The following is a 23,150-nucleotide window of genomic DNA, read 5'->3' as shown; positions in this document are numbered from 1 at the left end:
TCGTACCAAAGAAGAATGTGTTCTAGCTATCAAAAAATTCCACATGAACAATTCTGCTGATTTTACAATGAAACGCACTGATTCTAAAAGGTATGTTATCGAATGTCGTAACAGGCTCTGTAAGTTTCGTTTGGTTGCGTCTTACAAAAATAAAAACAACTCTTGGAAGATCGCTTCAATAGACCCACCTCACAGTTGCATTGCAACTAACGTTGAACAAGATCACCGCAAACTAAGCGCAGCGTTGATATGTCAAGACATTCTGCCATTGGTTAATAAAGACTCATCCGTGAAGGTGAGTATAATTATATCCCATATCAGAACAACATATAATTATACTCCATCTTACAAGAAAGTCTGGATTGCGAGGACAAAGGTTGTTGAACAAGTTTTCGGCAACTGGGAGGATTCATACAAGGAATTGCCACGGTTTTTATGGGCACTAAAAACATATGTCCCAGGAACTGTGGCAATTATGGAGACATTGCCAGCGATGATGCCAGACGGAACCTGTGCTACAGGTAATAGAATCTTTCACCGTCTCTTTTGGCATTTGACTCGTGCATCAAAGGTTTCGCATTCTGCAAACCTATTATTCAAATTGATGGCACTTGGTTATACGGAAAATACAAGGGTACTTTGCTCATGGCGGTTGCACAAGACGGCAACAACAATGTCTTTCCCATTGTCTTTGCTCTTGTTGAAGGTGAAATGGCTGGTGGATGGGGTTTCTTTCTTCGACATCTCAGAACGCATGTGGCTCCACAAGTCAATCTCTGTTTGATTTCTGATAGACATGCTACCATTGAGAGTGCCTACAACAACCATGACAACGGATGGCATGATCCTCCTTCTCCCCATGTCTATTGCATCAGACACATTACACAAAACTTTATGTGTACTATAAAAGATAAGAATCTTCGCAAGAAGGTGGTGAATGTTGGGTATGCTCTAACTCAGTCGTCATTTCAATATTATCCTGATGAAATTAGACTGTCTAATGAAGACGCAAAGAGATAGCTAAATAACATACCAGTAGAGCAGTGGACAAGGGCATTTGACGGAGGTTGTCGATGGGGCCACATGACAACAAACCTTGTGGAATGCATGAACGGGGTATTCAGAGGAACTCGAAATCTGCTAATAACCGCCTTGGTAAGATCGACCTATTATAGGTTGGCTTCTACGTTCGTAACCAGAGGTGAAAGATTGAGTACGGTGCTAATGTCCGGGCTAGTATTCAGTGAGTGTTGCATGAAGGTCATGAAAGAGGAGAGCATCAAAGCTAGCACACACGTTGTAACAGTCTTTGACCGTCATAGGCAAAACTTCATCGTCCAGGAAACAATGGATCACAACGAGTGGAGACCAAATTTAGCCTATGTTGTTAGACTAAACAGAAGTTGGTGCGATTGTGGAAAATTTCAGGCCTTCCGCATTCCTTGCTCCCATGTCATTGCAGCATGCGCTTATACTCGTCAAGATGCTTACAGTCATTTATTTGACGTGTACAAGACCGTCACTGTCATGAATGTATATAATCAAAGCTTCTCGGTACTACCAATGGAGGAATACTGACATCCATATGAAGGTGATATATTTTGGCACAACGACGAGATGCGTAGAAAGAAAAAAGGAAGGCCAAACAACACACGTATCAGGACAGAGATGGATTCCACAGATAAAATGATAAGATTATGTAGTATCTGTCGTCAACCAGGACACAACAAGAACAATTGTCACAATCGAGGAGCATCATCTGGGTCTTAAGCTTTTTGTAACATTGTATTTCTGTAACCTTCAATCATTATATATCATTAACTTTTTGCTACAACGAGGTTCACAACAAACATCAGTACAAAATAAGCTATCTGAAAACATAAATATTTCTAACTGATTACAATAATCAAATTGATGTCATTTCGACCGAACATCATTTCCCTAGCATCCTTATCAGTCTTCATTCGCACTCAACCAAAGATACTATCGAGTCTCTCAATACTTCTAATTTTTCCCCTTCTGATATTTTCCCATCTAACCAACGAACCAGCTCCCTCTTCAGTTGATCGAACGTAGTGATATTCCAGAACAACATTAGCATCTGAGGTTTGTCTCTCACATAAATCACTTTTCCGTATCAGCAACGAACACCAAACATGATTGTCAAATGATTAATTGAGATATGGAACAATGACTCACACAACGCATCTATTTATAACACAAAAATTGCATTTTACACTGAGATTCCAATTGAATTGGCACCTCTTCTTAAGTCCTACACAGGGGCACCAATACAATTGGCTAGGGCACCTGCCCTAGCCAATCCAATTGCGCCTCCATTCAATTTTTAAGAGGAGTCTCCAATTCAATTGATGACTTCTCCTAAAAGTGGGGTAATTTGAGAATTTTTTTGAAACCAGAGGTATTTTAGAAATTTTGTTGAAAAAGTAGATTATTTTTGTAAAAGTTTAATTAACTGACGGTGTAAAATCCTTTTACACTGTCAATGAATTTCAATTAAATACTAAAAAGATACATTTTGTTTTATTTCAATACTCATTAATAAATATAAATTGATATTTGTTTCATATTCATGAGTATCTATTAATCGGCTTTCGCTGATACACCCACAAATATTAGTGGATATCTATTGTAATTTATTAATTTTCAATTAAAACATTAATTAATTCATTTATGATTATTATAAAACTTTATTTCAATTAAAAGTTAAATTTTATTATGATTATAATAAATGATCGTCAATTTGCATTTAAGATACTAATAAATATTTAAAAAATTAACTAAATGTACATACCACAGGTTGAATTTTTTAACGAAGAAAAATGATTTGAAGTTTTAATTAAGAAAATTTTAGTTTTAAACAAATCATAAATTCTCAATTAAAATAAATTTAAAAAAAAGTTCATGACTTCAATTAAAATACAAAAGTGTATATAATATAATTAAAATAACTAAATTATCATTTTTTTTCTTTGATTGAAGCAAAGAGAAAAGAATATATGGGAAAATAGATTATTGAACCAAACACATAAAAACTATATATCATCTTTCCGTTAGTTAAACGTTATACTAATGTAGTATGTTACAAATTGAAATGTATACAAATAAAACAATAATGAATTAAAAAATATACATAAGAGAAAATATATATCTACAAACAAAATTTGAGAAAAATATATCTACAAACAAACGAGCGGAACATACAAGAAACCTGTGCGCCCGCACGGATTATTTATTAGTTGGTTAAAAAACAGAGGCAGCTAAAAACAAAAAGGAAAGAGGGAGATTCAGACTAAAAAACTTTTTTAATCAAATGTGTATTCTATATTTCATACATTGTCTGTATCAATGTATAAATGTTTATGCAAGATGTTTGTGCATCTTTGACAGCAATGACAACAAAGTGAGTATTCGAGCCGGTCAATTAAGACCATCTTTTTCAATTGGACAACACAAGTCAAGGAGAAGAGAAAGGGACTCAAAGGAACACATGGAACACTTTAACATGTATGGCGCAATCTATCTTGCACCAAGAAAACTTATGCAGTCAAGAGCTGGTATTGAGCCATGTCTTATTTTAGCAGCAGTTTTAACTTCCCGGCTGGCAAATACTAAAGCCAGCCAGCTCGGCCAGCTGCAACGCAAAGAGGAGGAACATTGAATTTTTTTTAAACATATTTATCAAATAACATGGCATCAACTAACTTCAAAAAATAAAAAGAGAATTTCTGAAATTTGTACTCACATCGAACCTACAAAAAATATGGCATTCAAAACAAAGTATAGTCAAAGAAAAATAGTCTTTTGCAAATATTGTGTAATCAGGACTTCCATAAATATCTGAAGCAATAATACAAAACATTAGTTCAATATATTTAAATACAAGTTATAACACTAAACACGGAAATCATGTGCCAATCCCGATGAAACTTATTGCCAAACAGGAAACATCTATGCAACAACTATGTCAGAATTTTTCTTCAGACAGATATAACTGAAATCAAAGTATGGAAATACAAATAGGGTATAAGTGTAATCAGATTATGAAACTTCCTGATATCATCATTATTATTCAAATAATACGAATTCGAGAGGAAGCCAACCTTCATTGGTTCTATTTCCTGCAAAATTGCATAGCATGCAGAATCCACATGCAAAGAATGAAATACTTAGTTATATTAAACGCGTTTATATCTTATGCTGCCACAGACTGCTTCTCTTCATAATCATCTAGATTAAGCGCTTGCAGCAACTTTGGCCAAGATTCCGGGATCCCTCCTGGAAGCTCAAACTCTAATAGTTTTCCTCTGCTACGGTAAAACCCCTCCACAGGTTGACTCTGCAAACAAGATGGAGATCATATCATAAACCAATAAGAAATGAAAGAAAGAGAAGAAAATGAAAAGAGGTTGTAAGAAACAGAAAATTAAACAAACGTTTACTTGAGTTCACACAGTAGAACTATCAATGCCCCGTAATTAAGATGACATATATATACAACTTCAAATTAAGTAAATAAAATTGCTTATTAACATCCCTTGATAGTAGTAATAATTATAAGAGAGAAAAGTACCAATTCATTGTATACACGAAGCCTTTCTTTGACTATGGGTTCAGTATCATCAGAACGAGTAATGAGCTTAGACATACAATGCTCAGGAGGAAGAAGTGGAGCCATACTCATTCCAGGACAACCATTCTCACCCTTGATATTAATGGAAGCAACGTTAAAATTTCCTCCACACTGACTGCAAGTTCTCCTACCAAGGCATTTTGCAAGCAGTACTTCTTCTCGGATCTTCAGATTGACCACCAAGTCAATGTCAGTCACCCCTTCCAATATTTCCTGAGAAAATGAAAACGTAATACAAAAATTAGTCATATTTTAAATAACTTGGAAAATTTGTAACTGCAATCCGAAGATACTCACTGCTTGGTTTATTGTTCGAGGAAAACCGTCAAGAATGAAACCTGATTCGCCTTTAGCTTGCCCATCAGCCAGTCTCTTTGACAACAAGTTTATAATGATTTCATCCGACACTAATTGACCCTGATTTACAATTTCTGATAGCTGCAAATAAGATAATTAAAAAATTGAAAATCAGAGAGCAAAGACAGTATCCACTTATAATTGCTTCCAATTCCAAAAACCATGTTACCTGTAACTTTTGATCTCTAATTACAGCTTATTAAGGTGCAACAAAGTTCAAAAATTTAAGATCACCATGATTTCCTCCATCGCCAGATTTAACAAAAGAGTTCAAAGTATTGAATCCACATGAGTCTATCTATGTCTATAGTCCAAAAAAGCATGAATTTTTAACATTCTCTAACAAGAATACACAGCGAATCATGCAGATGGGTTTGTGATATTGAAATTTTGAATACATTAAAAGACAAATCACAAGCCAGAGATTAGATTAACCCTTTTATGATATCAATCTACAGCTTGATTTGAGTTCTACAGATCACATAAAGGTAACATTTTTTTAACTTTGAATAAAAAAAAACAAAAAGTAAAAAATGGAACCTTTGAAGAAAGGGGGCCCTTGGAGGAAAGCTCATGACGAACGAGATCACCGGTGGCGATGTGCGGGACGCCGAGGAGGTTACAGAGACGGCTGGCGTAGGTGCCTTTACCGACGCCGGGACAACCCAAGAAAACCCATTGAATATTCCTATTTTCACGCGGAGGCGCGTGAGAATTAGTGGAAGAGAATCCACGCGCTAAGGAATAAAAGGGTGTTGTGCGTTTCACGAAGCGGGTTATGGCTGCCATCGGAATCGCAGCTGTAAGGTCAGGAGGGAAGGAGTGGAGAGGAGATGTAGGCAGACAGGCAGTATTGCTATGTCTATACCTAATTGCCCGTTGTTATTTTACTTAGTATATAAAAAGAAAAAATCACGGGTTTTCTTTTCATTTTTATTTTTTCTTTTACAAAGTTTACTTTTCAATTTTTCAATTTTAGTAAAGGTTTGATTCTTTTTTGGATTAATAATTTTTTTAAGTTCGACACATTTTTTACACATTTGCATCAGCTAAATTTCGATATTTTAAAACAACTCTTAACTCTTAGAGTGAGATAGAGTGTAAAGGATGTTATTTTATTATTTAGAGATTTTGTTATAAAATACAACTAAATTGTTATTATGTTAAAATTGTAAAAGTTGTCATCAACATTGTTATTAATATCACTTGATCATATTATTATACAATATGAGATATGTTTTCAAATATAAGTGATATTTATTATTCATAATTATGTTTGATGATTTAGACTATTGCATTAGAATTAAATGATATTTTTTTTTTAAAAATTGCATGGGACATCGATTATGGCTAAAGGGTCTAAAATATGTGGGGTGTATATTTTAGATGATCCCACTATTATTGATCATGCATCATTAGCTAATCAAGACTTTCATGACAAAATCAAATTATGATACTTGAGATTAAGTCATGTTAGTGAAAGGGGTTTGGTTGAACTAGCTAAGAAAGATTTGGTAGGTAGTAAGAAATTAGACAAACTAGAATTTTGTGATTATTGCATATTAGGCATACAACATATGGTGATGTTTATGAGTGGTTTGCATAATTCTAGCAATTTGTTTAAGCATATTAACTCGGATCTTTAAGATCTAGCAAGGGTGGAAACAAGTGGTTTATTTTTCTCACTATAATTGATTATTTCTCTAGAGAGCATGACTTCACATTTTGAAAAATAAAAGTGAGACCTTTAAAAAGCTTAAGGAATATAGTTTTATAGGAAACCAATTGAGAATTAAACTAGAAGTGTTAAGAATTGACAAAGACTTAGAGTTTGTTTTGAAACAGATTAATGCATTTTGTGGAAAACAATGTATAAATAGGAAAGATTGTTGTTAACACGCCTAAATAAAATGACTTAGTTGAACACATGAATATGACCATTTTAGAGAGGGTAAAGTGCGTGTTATGGGAGCTAGGTTCCAAAAAGAGTTTTGAGGTGAAATTTACTCTCTTGATTAATATATGTTTATCCACAAGAATAAATTTCAATACAACTTAGGAGGTTTGAAATGGGAGACGAGCAAATTGCTCCAATTTTAAGGTTTTCAGAGCTTTGAGGTTTGCACATATCAAGCAAGAAAAGTTTAATGTTAGGGTTGTTAAGTGTATCTTTATTGGTTATCTTGAAGGTGTGAATGGAGAAGACGGAACCTGGATGAATAAGATTCATCATAAGCAGAGATGTTACTTCTGAGAGACCAGTATAAAGATGAAATGCAAAGATATGGAGGTGAAAAAATCATAAATAATGGTTGAGAATAATTGGCTTGAGGTGGACGTTCTTACTAGTGAAACTACAAATGAAGATAAAGTTGACGCTTCTGCTTAGTTCTGCATAGGGACAACTTATAGTGGCTCCAAAATTTCCGTTGGCTCATGATAGAGTGAGGAGGGGGATTATACATGTTAAGGGCCAAATTGTGTTAATTAATAGTATAATTTAATGGCTCTTATTAGCTTAATTCATTGGATTTGTATATCGATCCCTCAACATTCGTGTAAATTTAACTTTTTAGCTTTTTATTTTAATCATGTAAATATTATGAAAATTATTTATTTTTGCATCTAGTTATATAATTTTCTTGTATTGGAGAAGTTTTGGATGCTAAAAGGCAAGACAAGGGCTTCTACAAGCACTTTTGGATCAAAGACATGCCAGGAGATGGGGCTTAGCGCGGTCATAGCGCCAACCAAATTTTCTGGGAAAAAGCTTTCGCGCGACTTATAACGGTTTGATGGGTTTTGTCATCGAGCCCGCGCTTAGCACCTTCTGTGGGGCTTAGCACGGTCTGTTTTTTCTGATTTTTATAAACACCCTCTCACTTCATTTAGAGAGGGTTATACGCCAACGTTTGGCACCAAATACACCAAAAACTCAGAGAACTTCAGAAATTGGAAAATTGGAGTTGGATACGCATCAATATTCGGGAAATCAATGTTGATGTTCATTCATCTTTTCACTTTTCTTATAAAGCAAGCTACCATAATGATGTGTAACTAAATCATCTGTGTCCATATTAGATTTTATTAGATAAACTTGCATGTATTTCTTTTTATCATTGTTTTGTGAACATATTGTGAATCAATATTGATATTATCTTTGTTTACATGTTAAATTTATGAATTTGAATTAATATTGAGAAATATATTCCATGTCTTGACCTAATATTTTCATATATCAAAAACAAAGTCTAGAGATGGATTTGGGATTTGATATTCACATGTATCAAATCTTAAACATTATTGTATTGTTTAATAGGCAGATAGATCATCGATTAAACAATACAGTCTGATTTTGCATCATTTTTTAGACATAAACAATATCGATGAGTGACACATGATAATAGTGATTGATAATGGTGTTCACATACTATATCAATATAATACATATGAAAATGATTAATGAAATCTAATCCTGACATATTATTTTAAACGTTTATTTTCAAATCATTTACTGTTGTTACACTTTTTAGTGAATGTTTCTTAACACAATCGAAAACCCTTTTAAACCCCTCCTTAAAACATTATTAATTGTGGAACGACAATGATATTACACTAATCCATGTGGATACGATAAAATAAATACTTTCCCTAGCAAAAGTGTTTCAACAAAATGGCATCGTTGTCGAGGATTAACGTTTAGATATTGCAAGCATATCAACAATTTGTATTGTTTTAAGTTATTTTTTATTGTTATAAACTATTCTATTTATTATCCCTCGTGTTTGTTAATTTGTGTGGTTAGTGTTTCAGAACTCTGTTTATGTGAGGAAAGTTACAGAAAGATCAACTTCTTTTTGATCCTGGGATTGAAAGAACAACTCGGAAACTCAAAAGCAAAACCATAAAGAGAAAGCAGATAGCCAAACAGAGAAACCAACATGAAGGAACTTTAACTTCTACTTCTTCAACAACTCCTATTGGTGAAGAATCTATGGCGGAACAAGTAGTCATAAGACGGCCTTGTGTCAACAGCCTAAGAAGAAATGCTCATATTGTCAGACCCGCACAAAATGCGAGAAACCCAAAAATAAAGACCGGATTGCTACAAATCTTGTATGCGAATCCTTTTACCGGGCTTTACCATGAAGATCCATATACTCACCTTACCAAGTTCTATGAGATTGTCGATACACTTGGAGCTCCAAAAGTAGAAGAAGAACAAGTGTTCATGAGATTGTTTCCTCATTCATTGATTGGGAAAGCAAAAGCGTGGTATCTTGATCAACCAACTCAAACTATGACAAATTGGAATGTGCTTGAGGAAAATTTCTTGATAGGGTCTTTCCACACAACAAATTTATGAAGGCCAAAACCACAAATGTTGTATTTTCTCAAGGTTCAAGTGAATCCCTTTGTGAAGCATGATAGCGATACAAGTCAATGTTCAGAAGATGTCTTAACCTTGAATTTGATGATCTAACTCAAATTCATAACTTCCGCAATGGACTTCAACCGCAACCAAAACTTCTTTTGGATGCAATTGCAGGTGGTTCTTTAATGTCAAAGTGTAGAAGATGCAGTAGCTATTATTGATCGAATGACACTCAATGATCACCAAGTTTAACACAATAAAGGGCCTTTACAAAAGAAAGTTAGAATCATGGAATTGGGAACAAATGATACAATCTTGGCACAAAATAAATTGTTGTCTTAACAAGTGGAGGAACTTACAAGCAAATGTTAAAGCTTCAGCAACAACTCAAGGAGACGCATGAAATCCGAACAAACATCAACAGGTATCATGTTGTGAACTTTGCAATGGAGATCATCCCACAGGTTATTATCCTCCAGCACATGAAGAGGTGAATCATATGGGAAATCAAAATCAAAATCAATATCAACATAGGCAAACACCGTATCAAAATAATGATAGTTATCAACAAAGAGGAAATGATGCACAATATGGTCAAGGTTGGATACAAGAATCAGGACTTTCCAATAGACAAAATTCTTATTAGAATCCTCAGCCACAAGGTAACAACTCAAAGATGGAGGATACTATGAACCGATTTACGCAAATGTCCATGGCAAATCAAAAGAGCATTGATGCGACCATCAAAAATCTTGAAACTCAAGTTGGTCAAATAGTTAAGTATTTAGCTGATCAACAAAAAGGAACATTTTTTGAAAATACTCAAGATGATCTGAAAGAGAATTTGTAAGTCCATTTTAACCCCGTAGTGGTAGAGAAATTGACAAAGGCATTGGTGATTATATTATGGAAGAGGAAGTTGTGATAGAAAAATATGAGGTTGAAGTAGAAAAAAATATAGAGGGAGAATTAGTTGAAAATGAAAAAATTGAAAAAGATGAGTTAGAAAAGAAAAAGAGTGAGGAAAAGGAAAAACTCAAAAATCTCAAGAGGAGAAGGGGAAAATGAAGAGCAATCCAATATAACACATACCTTATCCGCATGCTCCTTCCAAGAAATACAATACAAGGCATTATGCAAGGTTTCTAGATTTATTTAGTCGTTTGCAGCAATAAGGTTAGAACGGAAGGTATGGAGAGGAGATGGGGGCAGACATATAGTATTGTTATGTCTATACCTAATTGCCTGTTGTTTTTCTCGTTAGTATGAAAAATAAAAAAATTACGGGTTTTCTTTTCATTTTTATTTCTTTACTAAGTTTACTGTTCAATTTTAGTAAAGGTTTGATTTTTTTGATTAATAATAGTTTAATATTTAGATGTTTTAAAATAATTAAGAGATTAATTGTTATGCACTGTCAATGTAAAAAGTTTTACACCGTTGATACATCATAATTATCCGTTTGTATTACTTTTCAATTAGTTAAAATAAAAGTCAAACTTTTTAAATAAATTAGTGATTGTAATTAACTAACCGTGTAAAAAATATTTACACTATCGGTGCATATCAATTAAATTCTTCAATTAAAGCTTAATGTATTATTTGGTCATTTAATTTAATTTAATGTTTCATTTTGATTATTTAACTAAAAACTACATAACAGTCTTTTAAAAATTGTTTTATTACTTAAAATGGTTCTTGCCGTTAAATTTTTTGGAAAAAAATGTTAATTTTGACTACATGGCAATGTTGATGGATTTTTAAAATCTGATTTAGCTTTTTAAATTCAATATATGTCTTTGGTTCTTTCTCTTTCATCCTCGTTCAGAGTTTGATATTTAGAACCCTAGTGCAATCTAGTCGTCATCCCTCTTTCACTCTTTTCCCCCTCTCTTTCTTTTTTCTCCTTCTTCCACCACCACAACCTTTCATCTCCTTCTTTCTTTTATGTCACAATTTATGTTGGTGAGAAAAATGTGTTCATCTTTGATTTGGGTGGTGGTACTTTTGATGCATCTCTTCTCACCATTGAAAAGAGTATTTTTGAAGTTAAAACCAATGCTGGTGATACCCATCTTGGTGGTGAAGATTTTGATAACATAATGGTTAACCATTTTCTTTAAGGGTTTAAAAGGAAGAATAAGAAGGATATTAGTGGGTGGCTTGATCCATGTATTCGAGGGTGAAAGAGCAAGACCCAAAGACAACAACTTGTTGGGTAAATTCGAGATTTCTCTTTGTAATTTGGAGTGTTTGTTTTTGTTTTGTTTTGCTCTATCTTGATAATGATTTTGTACTTTTAAATAAAGCGCGTTAATCCATCTAGTAGGATGTAATTATATTGAGATTGTTCAAATTATCAAGTAATCAATGAATAATGTAATATCTTATTGTGGCATGAAACATAAATTTATTGATGCAATATTTTTCCTTTTTTCTTTAACATACAAACACATCATAATATGAAATTTTATTTCATTCAATAGTGGTTAATACTACTAGCTGAATGAACCTTGAGTTGTTTTTCTTAATTTAAACAAAGAATCATAAGTATTAGGGCATTAACAATTATCTCAATAATTTAAATTTTTTTGTAATAATGAATTCATAAGCTTTATACCAGTGTATCCTAAAACTGCAGAGTGCAAGCTAATCAGCAGGCATGCATAGTTGGACGAACACGACTAGGGAAATGACATCACATATATACTTCCCAACTTTACCATGATGAGTTTTGGGATGTTATAGTTTCTAAAATTCAAATATCTTCTCTTGTCGGTAGTGTTCTTTCCTTGAAGTCGTTGGACCTCCCTGATATTGACATTCTCAAATTTGATTTTCTTGATTCTCCTTCATGTAAGATATTTTTTATAGATTAAATGTAATTTGACACCTTTGCTCCTTGTATTATAGTATTAAGTGACAAAACTTGTTTCTCGTTGATCATGTGAAGTTGCTTTTATGTTATCTTAGAAGTTTTAATTTTTTGGCTCTTTTTTCCCTCCATCTTTTCATTCATCCTTTCATTATTCGTATGTTTATTGTATTTATTTATGTGATTTATTATTGTGTTTGTAATGTTCTTCGCTTTTGACATCCTTCATGTATTCATTCTTGTGATTTTTTGGGCTCTTTCTCCCCTATAATTGATGTTAGTAGGAGAACTATGGATTGTTTTCTTGTTTGTCATAAGGAGTTTAAAGTCATCCTTCATACACATAAGGCTTTTGTTTTTTATGTTATGTTGTGTGAGTGATTACTCTACTTTGGGAGGACTTGTTGATTATTGTGGTAGCGATGTGGTGTTATATTTATTTTACACATTATTAACAATTTGCAGAGGGTTTTAACCTCCGAAAACAAAACTTCTTCAGTTTAAACAAAATACCAATTTTTTAATAGATATGTCGACTCGGCTTATTAACAAAAGCCTTGTTATCATGCTACATAGACGAAGTTAAAGTTTTTTCAGAAAATTTAATGGCAATGATCAATTTGACTAACGAAACAGTTTTTAAGGGACTATTATGTAACCTTTTATTGTTAAAGGATTAAAGTGAAATATTAAATTAAGTTAAGAGACTTTGTGACTAATTATACTAACAATTAAATAGGAACAAAGTGAAATAAAGTGAAACTCGATAAAGATTTCATTTTATTATTTGGATATTTTATTACTGAATATAACTAAATTGTTGAAAAAGTTGTCAACAACATCACTAGACAATAGTCATCAACATTGCTTGACAATTTTCATTATTAAAACCATTTGGCGATATTTTCCGCACAACGCATAGAACCACACATGGTATTAAGATATTTAAACTTAATATGTTTGATAACTGTGAGTTCCTTTTACACAATGTGATGAACATTCTCAAACTTAAGTGAAATGTGTTGTCCATAAACATGTTTGATGATTTAGGTTATTGCATTGAAATTGAACATGATATTTGAAAATTTTGCATAGGACATCAATTATGATTAAAGGGTCTAAAATGCAAGGGTTGTATATTTTAGATGATTCCACTTTTATTGGTCATGCATCATTGGATAGTCAAGACTTACATGACAAAACCAAACTATAACACTTGAGATTAAGTCATGTTTGTGCAACGAGTTTGGTTGAACTATCTAAGAAATGCTTGCTAGGTAGTAAGAAATTAAACAAACTATAATTTTGTGATCATTTCATACTTTGGACATACAACATATGGTCATGTTTAATAGTGATATGCATAATTATAGTAGATCGTATAAGTATACTGGGTTTTTGGGATTTAACAAGGGTGGAAACACATGGGGTGGTTTATTTTTTCTCACTACGATTGATTATTTCTCTAGAAGAGCACAAGTTCATATTTTTAAAAATAAAAGTGACATCTTTGAAAAGTTTAAAAAATATATTCTTATAGGAAATCAATTGAGAACTAAACTAGAAGTGTTAAAAACTGACAAAGATTTGAAGTTTATTTCAGAATAGTTTAATGAGTTTTATATAAAAAGAAGGTATAAAGAGGATAATAAAGGATAATAAAGTGACTTAGTTTAACGCATGAATATGGCCATTTTAGAGAGGATAAAGTGCATGTTCTAGAAGCTAGGTTACAAAAGAGTTTTGGGGGTGAAATTTTTCTACTACAAGAATAAATTTCAAAATAATTTAAGAGGTTTGGAGTGGGAAACTAGTATATTACTCCAAGTTTAAGGTTTTCGGAGCTTTGATGTCTGCAAATATCAAGCAAGACAAATTTGATGTTATGGTTGTCAAGTATGTCTTCATTAATCATCTTGAAGGTGTGAGAATTAGTGGAAGAGAATCCACGCACCAAGGAATAAAAAGGTGTTGTACGTTTAACGAAACATGTTATGACCACCATCAAAATTGCAACGATAAGGTCAGGAGAGAAGGAACTACGAGATGATGGAGGCAGACAAAACATTATGGATGTGTCTATACCTAATTGTCGTTGTTTTTCTACTTAGTTTACAAAAAGAAAAAAATTAAGGCTTTTCTTTTTACTTTTTATTTTTTTATAAAGTTTACTTTTCAATTTTAGTAAAGGTTTATTTTCTTTTGGATTAATAATAGTTTAATGTTAGACTTTTTTTACATATTTGTATTAACTATGTTTAGATGCTTTGAAACAACTACATAGGAATGGAATGAAATAAAGTGAAACGGAATAAATATGTCATTTTATTAATTTGATATTTTATTATAGAATATGACTAAATTGTTATTCAACTTAAATTGAAAAAGTTGTCAACAACATCACTAGACATATGTAATCTATACCACTTGATAGTTATCATTATCAAAATTGTTTGTCGATATTGTATGCACAACACATAGAGACACACATGGTATTAAGATAGTTAGACTGAATATGTTTGGTAACTGTAAGTTTCTTTTACACAATGTAATGTATGTTCTTAAACTTAAGCGAAACTTGTTGATCGTAAACATGTTTGATAATTTAGACTATTGCATTAAAATTGAACATGGAGTTTTAAAAAAATTCACAAGACATTGATTATGGCTAAATGGTCTAAAATACATGAGTTGTATATTTTTAGATGGTTCCACTATTATTTGTCATGAGTCATTAGCTAGTCAAGACTTTTATGACAAAACCAAACTATGACACTTGAGATTAAGTCACTTTAGTGAAAGGGATTTGGTTGAACTAGCTAATAAAGGCTTCATAGGTAGTAAAAAGTTAAACAAACTATAATTTTGTGATCATTTCATATTTTAAGCATACAACACATGGTCATGTTTTATAGTGATGTGCATAATTCTAGTAGATCGTTTAAGTATATTAACTTGGACCTTTGGGATCTAACAAAGGTGGCAAAACATGGAGGTGGTTTATTTGTTCTCGCTATAATTGATTATTTATATAAAAGAGTATGAGTTCACATTTTTAAAATAAAAGTGACATCTTTGGAAAGTTTACAGAATATACTCTTATAGAAAATCAATTGAGAACTAAACTAGAAGTGTTAAGAACTAACAAAAATTGAAGTTTGTTTCTTAATAGTTTGATGAGTTTTATAGGAAACAAGGTATAAAGAAGAATAATAAAATGACTTAGTTAAATGCATGAATATGACCATTTTAGGGAGGATAAAAGTGCATGTTGTTGGGAGCTAGGTTACAAAAGAATTTTCGGGTGAAATTTTTCTACTACAACTCGTTTTAACAATAAATATCCATCAACAAGAATAAATTTCAAAAAAAAACTTATAGCACATTTTATTTGGATTTTGGAATAGTGAAAAGCAGTTCTAGAGGTGCAAAATTGATTATGGAGTGACTTTGAGGTGTTTGGCTCTTCTAAAGTAGAATTGATTCTGTCTTCAGAATTGATTCTACTTGAAGCTAGAATTTGTAACTTATGAGTTTAAATGTGATTGTTACATTGAAATTTGTTGTTCAACTCACTTTTACATAAATGTATCCAAACATATATCAATTTTATTAAACTCAATTATGTTAAAATCAATTCTACCAAAACCAACTATGTCAAAATCAATTTTGTCCACCGTCAATTCAAACACACACTTAGTATATTTGGAGTTAGAAACGCATATATTACTCAATTTTTAAAGTTTTTAGAGCTTTTCACATCTGCAGGTATTAAGCAAGACAAGTTTGATGTTAGGGTTGTCAAGTGTATCTTTATTGATTATCTTGAAGGTGTGAAGGGATACTAATTAGGACAATGGAAGTTGAACGATTAAAATTCATCATAAGAAAATATGTTATTTTTTATGAGATCCGTATAGGGGTGAAATGCAAATATATGAAAGTGAAAAAATCATAAATAACATTTGAGAATAATCAGTTTGTGGTGGAGGTTCCTAGTCAGATTAAAAATTATGAGGAAGCTAAGTGTTCCGCTCAATTCTACATAGGGGCAACCTATAGTGGCTCCAATTTTTTTTTTTGGCTCGTGATAGAGTGAGGAATGGGATTATACCACCTCAAAGATACATTGATATTAATCTTATTTGTTATGATTTAAACGTGGATGAAAAGTTACAATACTTAAAACCAAAGACCTTCAAGAAATCATTTGAAAGTAAATATATGTTGGGTAGAAATATGGAGAAGAGAAATGGTCTAGAGGGGTGAATATACCCTTTTATAAAATTGATCGATTTTCAAAAATTAATATCTGAGTTGTTCAAACGCGTGGATTTCTTAAAGCAGAAATAAAGAGTTTATGCTTATATTAGAAATCAATCATCGTTACAAATACACAATTTACAAACATCATAGATTGTCCAAAGACAACACGTAGAAAGTTACACATTATGTTAATTAAAATTTATAAATTACACGAGATGTGTTCTTTACAAAAATTCAATTATCGTAGAATTTTAACACCATTAGTCCGCAGATTTTAATCAGAACTAAAACTCAATTAGGTTCTGATTCTAACAAGATATACATTTTCATAATAAATTGCTACCACTCTCCACTCTCTGGGATGTATAGTGGTTCGGTTGTATCGTCATCGCAGGAGGCTACTCCACTCTCCAATTATTTCCCATTAAAAGTTTTTCTTCCACTTTCTTTTGAAAAATATTACGTGATTTCATACAATCATCAATTCACAATAATTATGATAAAAATAAATCTCATATCTGGATCTTGACTTGTGCACAACTTTTATGCTGAACTCTCTACAAAATCTTTACTCAATTCTTGCTTCTTGAATATTCCAACTTCACCAATATACTCACAATATTTATGTGTGACAATCACCATTGATCTCACTGATTTCTTAAGTGATAAACTATCTAAATATTGAGAAGGAGCCCTACCTTGTCTATAGGCTTCCACACAGCAGTACCAATGTCAACTTGGAGAGAATTACCTTCTTCTTTTCACTGAAATTTTTCACTACCAGTCACAATAACCACACCCACACAAGCTTCCTGAAAAACTTTACCAAACCTTTAAGAAATGTTAGTTTCAAGACACGTCTCCCTCAATAATTACAAATCTCAAATCATCAATATCTGAAATCAAACTAGAGGTTGAGGATGAAAGAAATTATGTTTGCAAGAGATTTTGAGATTTAAAAAACGAGAGGTTATTGATTCCATACAATCACAATGTTAATTATGAGAGTTCTTAATGAAAATAAAGTGACAAAATGAATTTATATATGTTGGAGGTTATGCACAAAAATAGGTGAAATGGTTTTAGATTGAAGTTAAGAGCATTTGTTATTTGAGTCTGTAGCAGTAAATTCATGATCATCAAGCTATGGATAAGCTAAACATCAAATAACAAGAGTCATCACAGTGCTTTTATTGTTTCCAAGGGAAAAGGGAAAAGTAAGAACAAAACCCAAAAGTAAGAAGTTTTCAAATCAAAACTAATAAAATGCCAGAGATTACAAGTAAGGGGGTTGGTTACACAGATGGAAGGTGTTAACACCCAAAGTGTCATAGGTTATCCTAGGGAGCCCTTTCTTGTGTGCATATTTATTTTGTACAAAGTGATGTTTACAAACAAATAGAATGGGTGGATGAGAAAAGAATTCATTAATTATATTTTTGTGTTTGACAAGACCTTCGGACTTGTGCCTATCTACCAACATAAAAATGAGGAATCAAGACCCCGTAGTTCGTGATACAAATTTAAAAATGGATGCATTGCTTTTAATCAAAAATTAAGTTTGAAAGGCACAAGGGCCTACAAAATGGTTTGAATGAGTTAGTTCTTTTTGGCTTTTGAAATTTTTAAGTCAAGTATAATTAAGCTTATTTACAAGTTTGATTTAAGAAAAGAAGTTTGAAAATGCAACGGCATAAGGCCAAAGTTTCTAATTTGCAAAGGGTCTAAGTTTAGAAAATAACAAGTTCAAACAAAGAAGTTTTTTTTAAAAGGACAGAGAGATTTTGAAATTAAAGAGATGGGGAGGAGATGAAGAGAATAATCCTAAGCATAAATTTAAAAGTTAAGAGTTGAAAAGATCTGACCAATGGGATACAATTCAATAGGCAAGAATGCCATATATAAACCACAAATTCCCTTGGATATTTGAATCAAGCAACAAACAATACATACAATATTAACTTGAAGAGCAAGACATCAAATAAAGATAGCCACATCCAAGCTTTAGCCACTCCATAATCTTCTTCAAATTTGCCCATGTAACAGATGAATTCCACAGGTCACAGGTTCAAAATAACAGCTTCACAATGATCATGTTGCAGATGAACTCAGATGGATCTTCAATGATGTATCAGATGAAGTTTTAAATTGCAAGCAATTGGTTACATGAAAGTTGACATTGGCCAAGTCCTTTTGCATAGGGATTTTGTCTAAATTATAAGTCCAATTGTTCAAGATCAAACCAACAGTCCACACAATAGTTTTTTAGGGTTTTTGTTTCTCATTATGTACATTAATGGTCAAAGACCACACAAACAAACAAAATATACACAAACAAGATGTATCACACAATATGGTCCAAGTGGACAAAGTGAAAATACATTAATATAAACAATTAGAATGATATGAATAATGACGACTGAATAGAGCTTAAAAATTAAAGTGCATTAAAAGTAAATGGCTTGAAATTAAATGTTAGTAGTTAATGAATTAGAAGTTAGTATTGTTTTTGCTTTTGCTTTTCATTTTAAGTCATTCTTTGGAGAACACTCAACCCACTTATCACAAGCATGGATCCTTGAACCAATACATCTTCCAATGGAAGGAAAAAAGGCCAAGTTTCCACACAACACCATGAAAGAGGGGAGACTTACAATCTCACTAACTAGAATGCTATGCCTTTTTGTGTCAAAAATTTAGCGCTATGTTAAGCAATCGTAATTGGACTTATGTAGAAGTCACAACTATTTGAGGTCGGGCAATAGAATTTTGGTGTTAATGCATGTTAGAGACATAGTATAATGGACTATGCTCATGAAACATACCACACACAAAAAGAATATGCAAAAGAGGTGGTTTAATCTCATCCATACTTATGTTGATTTTTCAATCAACTAGCCTTAGGATTTTGAGATATCATAGGCCAAATGAAATGGATGCATAAAGAAGGGGAATTAGATGAAGAGGGAGGGGAATAGATCAAAACTCAAATTGGTAAAAGAAGGACTTTTACCAAATTAAGATCATCCATTCATTTTGGGAGATGGAATGTATATTCCATCATTCCCCTAAATCCAATGATCTTACCCTAGCAAAGTCAAATCGACATTGACCAAGGCCCAACAACACAAGTCAAACTTATACAAATCATAAAGATAGCTCAACACAATTATTTGACATTTATTCAATTTAAAAATACTAAAAATAATGCATTAAATTAAATATGGTTTGTCAAATTTCTAAAATCCCATCAAAACACCAAAGAAATGACCATGAGATTTATCATAAGTCAAACAAGGTCAAAGGACCTTGGAGAAAAAAATTCAGAATTTTTGGAGACTTAAAAGTATTTTTAAACAATTAAAAATATTCAAAAAATCAATTAAATCATGAAAAATATTAATAATGATCCAAAAAATATTTTTAATTTAAAATATGAAAAAGGAATTTATTTAAATTTTTTTGGTGAAACTCTCATATTTTTTGGATCAATATTAAAATTAATATGAATTAATGAAAATCAAATGAAATAAAATGAAAATCAAAAATCAAAAAAACGTGGTCCACTTGATCTCCCTCATTAATTGAGGTGGCAGATCAAGTGGTCTAAAATGCGTGTTCCACCAAACACACGAGTCAGCGCGCCACACCAATGGTATTCAAAAGCAACGCTCAAGATTAAAACAATTTAAATAAGATCAATGGCTCAGAACCTGTCCAGTACACCACCGGCGTTGGACCTCCGGTCGCCTTCTCAGGCGAGGTCCACCAGACTGGTTCACTCATCACCATCAAGAAAATGAAAAAAAAGGACATGATCTGAAAGAAAAAATGGCGTAGAGCACAAATCTGGCCTCAATTTCAACTAACTCCAAATATATAGAAAGATATGAGGAGTTGAATTTTTAGTGTGTCAATTGAGTTACTTCGATTTGACCTCAAAGCAACTCAATCTTTTTTCCTACATTGGTAGGACTTCATACAACCAAAGATCCAAGAGAATTGATGAGAATTGAGTGAGAATCAAAGAGAAGAAGATTTCTGAAAATTACCTTCAATGTTGTGCATAAATGGATCTTGCTTGCTTCAAACTTGACTTGATCACACTTGAGGAGCTTGTAGAAGTGGTTTGGCAATGGTACAAAGCTTTGGATCCTGGAGTTTTTGAATCTCCAAACAGTAAGATTCAAACTCAATTTTCAAGTTGAAAATTCTCAGGTTTTCCTTTGAATGGTGAGGGTTTCAATTGGGGGCAAAGCTGGTGTGCAAGGTGTGTTTGAAATGAGCTCAGAGGCCTTGTATTTATAGCATTTGGGATTGATAATTGCACACTTGAAAAATTATGAAAAATGGCAATGCACAAGCTTGCATGGGCATGTACAGGCCCATGAAGCAATCCATTATGATCTAATTGCAACTGTACTAAAGTTCAAATCATGCTTGAATGGCAAGGCAAAGTGAAATGGAGTTTTGGACATTTGATTTTTCCACTTGATGCAGACCTGTTAAGACCATGCGCATCCCTAACAAACCTCATCCAAAATGCATGAGATAGGGTTCTTTGGAAAGCTTAAATCTGGGGAACAACTTTGATGTTGGACACTTTTCCAATTGGAACTTGGATCATGGTGAATTTTGAGGTGGAAGTTTGGAAATTTCAACATGTTGAAAAGTTTTCTAAGTGTTAAGTCATATATCTTAATATTCCACCTTGCTTAACGTTTTATATGAACTTCAAATGAGAAAAGTGTATTCATCAAGGTTGTATCTCTTTCAAAGACCTTAAAAATGGTCACCAATTTAATGTCATTTGGATTTAGAATGATAGAGTTATGCATTTTTGAAGTTGAGGAAAATCACTTGTTTAATGGTATAGGGCAAAAATGACCTATAATGTATCCTCATATCACATGCTCATAAAAGTTGATTTATCTCTCACTCCAAACATAAAAGTTTAAGTAGACATATTTAATTTGATTGTGAAACTTGGAAAAATTTCATCTCATAAAAATTGAGCAAGTTGTGGCCTTGGGAAGTTGACTTTCAAATTAGGGTTTAGACAAAATGACCTATAATGTTTCAACATAGAAAATGATTTTCCAAGAAAAACTAGCTCTAGACTTCTACATGAAAGTTGTTTGGAATGTCATTTAGAGTAAATTTTATCTTGGAATCATTTTCATATAGTGAAAATTGTAGGAGATAGGGTCTAGGGAGACCCAGTTTTGATCAGATGAATTCATCTAGCCAACCACCATCAACCAACTTGCTAACCTTCAATTCTCTTGACTTTCTAGGCTCATGGTAGATCATATATGCATAAGATGATGAATTTTTAAGTGTCCCTTGAGAAATTTGATCAATTAGTGAGATAGCTTGTTGGAGAAGTTACTTAAGATACCCAGTCAAACTAGGGTTTCCAAGGCAAATCACTTCCAAACTCTTGAAGAATACTTGATCAATATGACATGTAGAGATCATTGGGACTCATATATGATTATTTGAGACATTGTGGCTCAATCCTTGATTGTACTTTTAGCCATGAGGGTCTTAAAACCTAGATATGAACTTGATAGATCAATGATGATCATGCCCTACCTACAAAAGAGTTAGGCAAATACAAAGACATATTTTTGGTATTTTGGTTAGTTAAATGATAATATACAAGTATGATACAATCACATATTGCTTGGTGATATCTCCCAAAACAAACCCAATGAATAAGGGGTAAGGAGGATGTCAAGGTATGATCCCAATGCTAATGCATATGATGAAATTGCATGAGGGATCTTAGGGTCAAAATTGGGGTCTTACAGAGTCAAACGAGCAAGTAGAGTGGAACAAGATCAACATAAAGAAAAGTGACCAATTTCATGTGATTTGTGTTAGGTTAAAGTTGTTATCTGGGTCATGAAGGTTTATTATTCGAGACTTGTATAAACCTTGATTAGAATTAAATTGATCAAAATTAAACAGGAAAAGGTGAAACAACTTGTGATTCGAGTCATGTAGGTTGTGTGATTCGAATCAAATGAGGTAGTGGCTAACATGAGATTTATAATTTGAATCATGTATAACTTGTGATTCGAGTCATGGAGTTGCATGATTTAAATCATGTGTAAACTCTGATTCGAGTCACAGACTCCAAAATCATCATATTCTCCTCTGTTTGATTTGATATTAGTCATGGAATGTGAGTGACTCTAGTCATACACACCAAATCTCAAAATTTCAAGTTTTTCAAAATAGTTTGATATTTCACTTCCCATATAACTTGAACCAACCTCAAATATAGTTCATGTTCTATTCACTCAAGCAGATGACTAAAACCATAGTGATTATACTCAAATACAAACAATCCAATTATATAGTGCTAAAACGAATCGATTCAAAACTTTGTTCAAAGATGTGCAATTATGAAGGAGACTCGATAAGAATTAATAAGCGAACCAAAAGAGTAAAAGAAAACCAACAAACCTATATTAGGGTTCTCCCCTGAATATATTAGAGACATGCAACTTTAATCTCCCCCTTTCCGATGTTTGGCAAGCTTTCACTTTGAATTGAGTCGACTTTGAGCCAAAAGCAAATAAATGCTTGTGCTTCCCCTGAAGTATTGCACA

At 32.6% G+C, this 23,150-nt stretch overlaps 1 protein-coding gene across 2 annotated transcripts; it reads right to left on the bottom strand.

Moving 5' to 3' along the window:
* Window positions 1-3,832: 3,832 nt before the first annotated feature.
* LOC127125863 (adenylate kinase 1, chloroplastic) lies at window positions 3,833-5,902 on the bottom strand. Of its 2 annotated transcripts, XR_007804824.1 has the most exons (5): window positions 5,552-5,902; window positions 4,952-5,092; window positions 4,595-4,867; window positions 4,125-4,360; window positions 3,833-4,015 (listed from the first exon to the last, which is right to left on the bottom strand). XR_007804824.1 is itself a non-coding variant. In XM_051054713.1 (4 exons), the coding sequence occupies exons 1-4, from the start codon at window positions 5,798-5,800 to the stop codon at window positions 4,217-4,219; spliced, it is 807 nt and encodes a 268-aa protein (XP_050910670.1). In that variant the 5' UTR covers window positions 5,801-5,902; the 3' UTR covers window positions 3,833-4,216. The 2 variants fall into 2 exon arrangements, 1 of the variants encoding a protein (XP_050910670.1); XM_051054713.1 differs by having other exon boundaries at window positions 3,833-4,360.
* Between the last annotated feature and the right edge of the window lie 17,248 nt (window positions 5,903-23,150).

This window comes from Lathyrus oleraceus, chromosome 3 (genome assembly GCF_024323335.1).
Source record: "Lathyrus oleraceus cultivar Zhongwan6 chromosome 3, CAAS_Psat_ZW6_1.0, whole genome shotgun sequence".
Lineage (NCBI taxonomy): Eukaryota > Viridiplantae > Streptophyta > Magnoliopsida > Fabales > Fabaceae > Lathyrus > Lathyrus oleraceus.
The sequence above is the reverse complement of the archived record's forward strand: the minus strand, read 5'-3'. Positions and strand labels throughout refer to the sequence as shown.

What these genes read in the sequence shown, in the direction of transcription:
- LOC127125863 (XM_051054713.1), bottom strand. Translation starts at nt 5,800, where the DNA reads ATGGCAGCCATAACCCGCTTCGTGAAACGCACAACACCCTTTTATTCC. An exon ending in CTCGAACAATAAACCAAGCA is followed by an intron (nt 4,868 to 4,951) that starts GTGAGTATCTTC and finishes TCATTTTCTCAG; the next exon opens with GAAATATTGGAAGGGGTGAC. An exon ending in TTCGTGTATACAATGAATTG is followed by an intron (nt 4,361 to 4,594) that starts GTACTTTTCTCT and finishes TCTTGTTTGCAG; the next exon opens with AGTCAACCTGTGGAGGGGTT.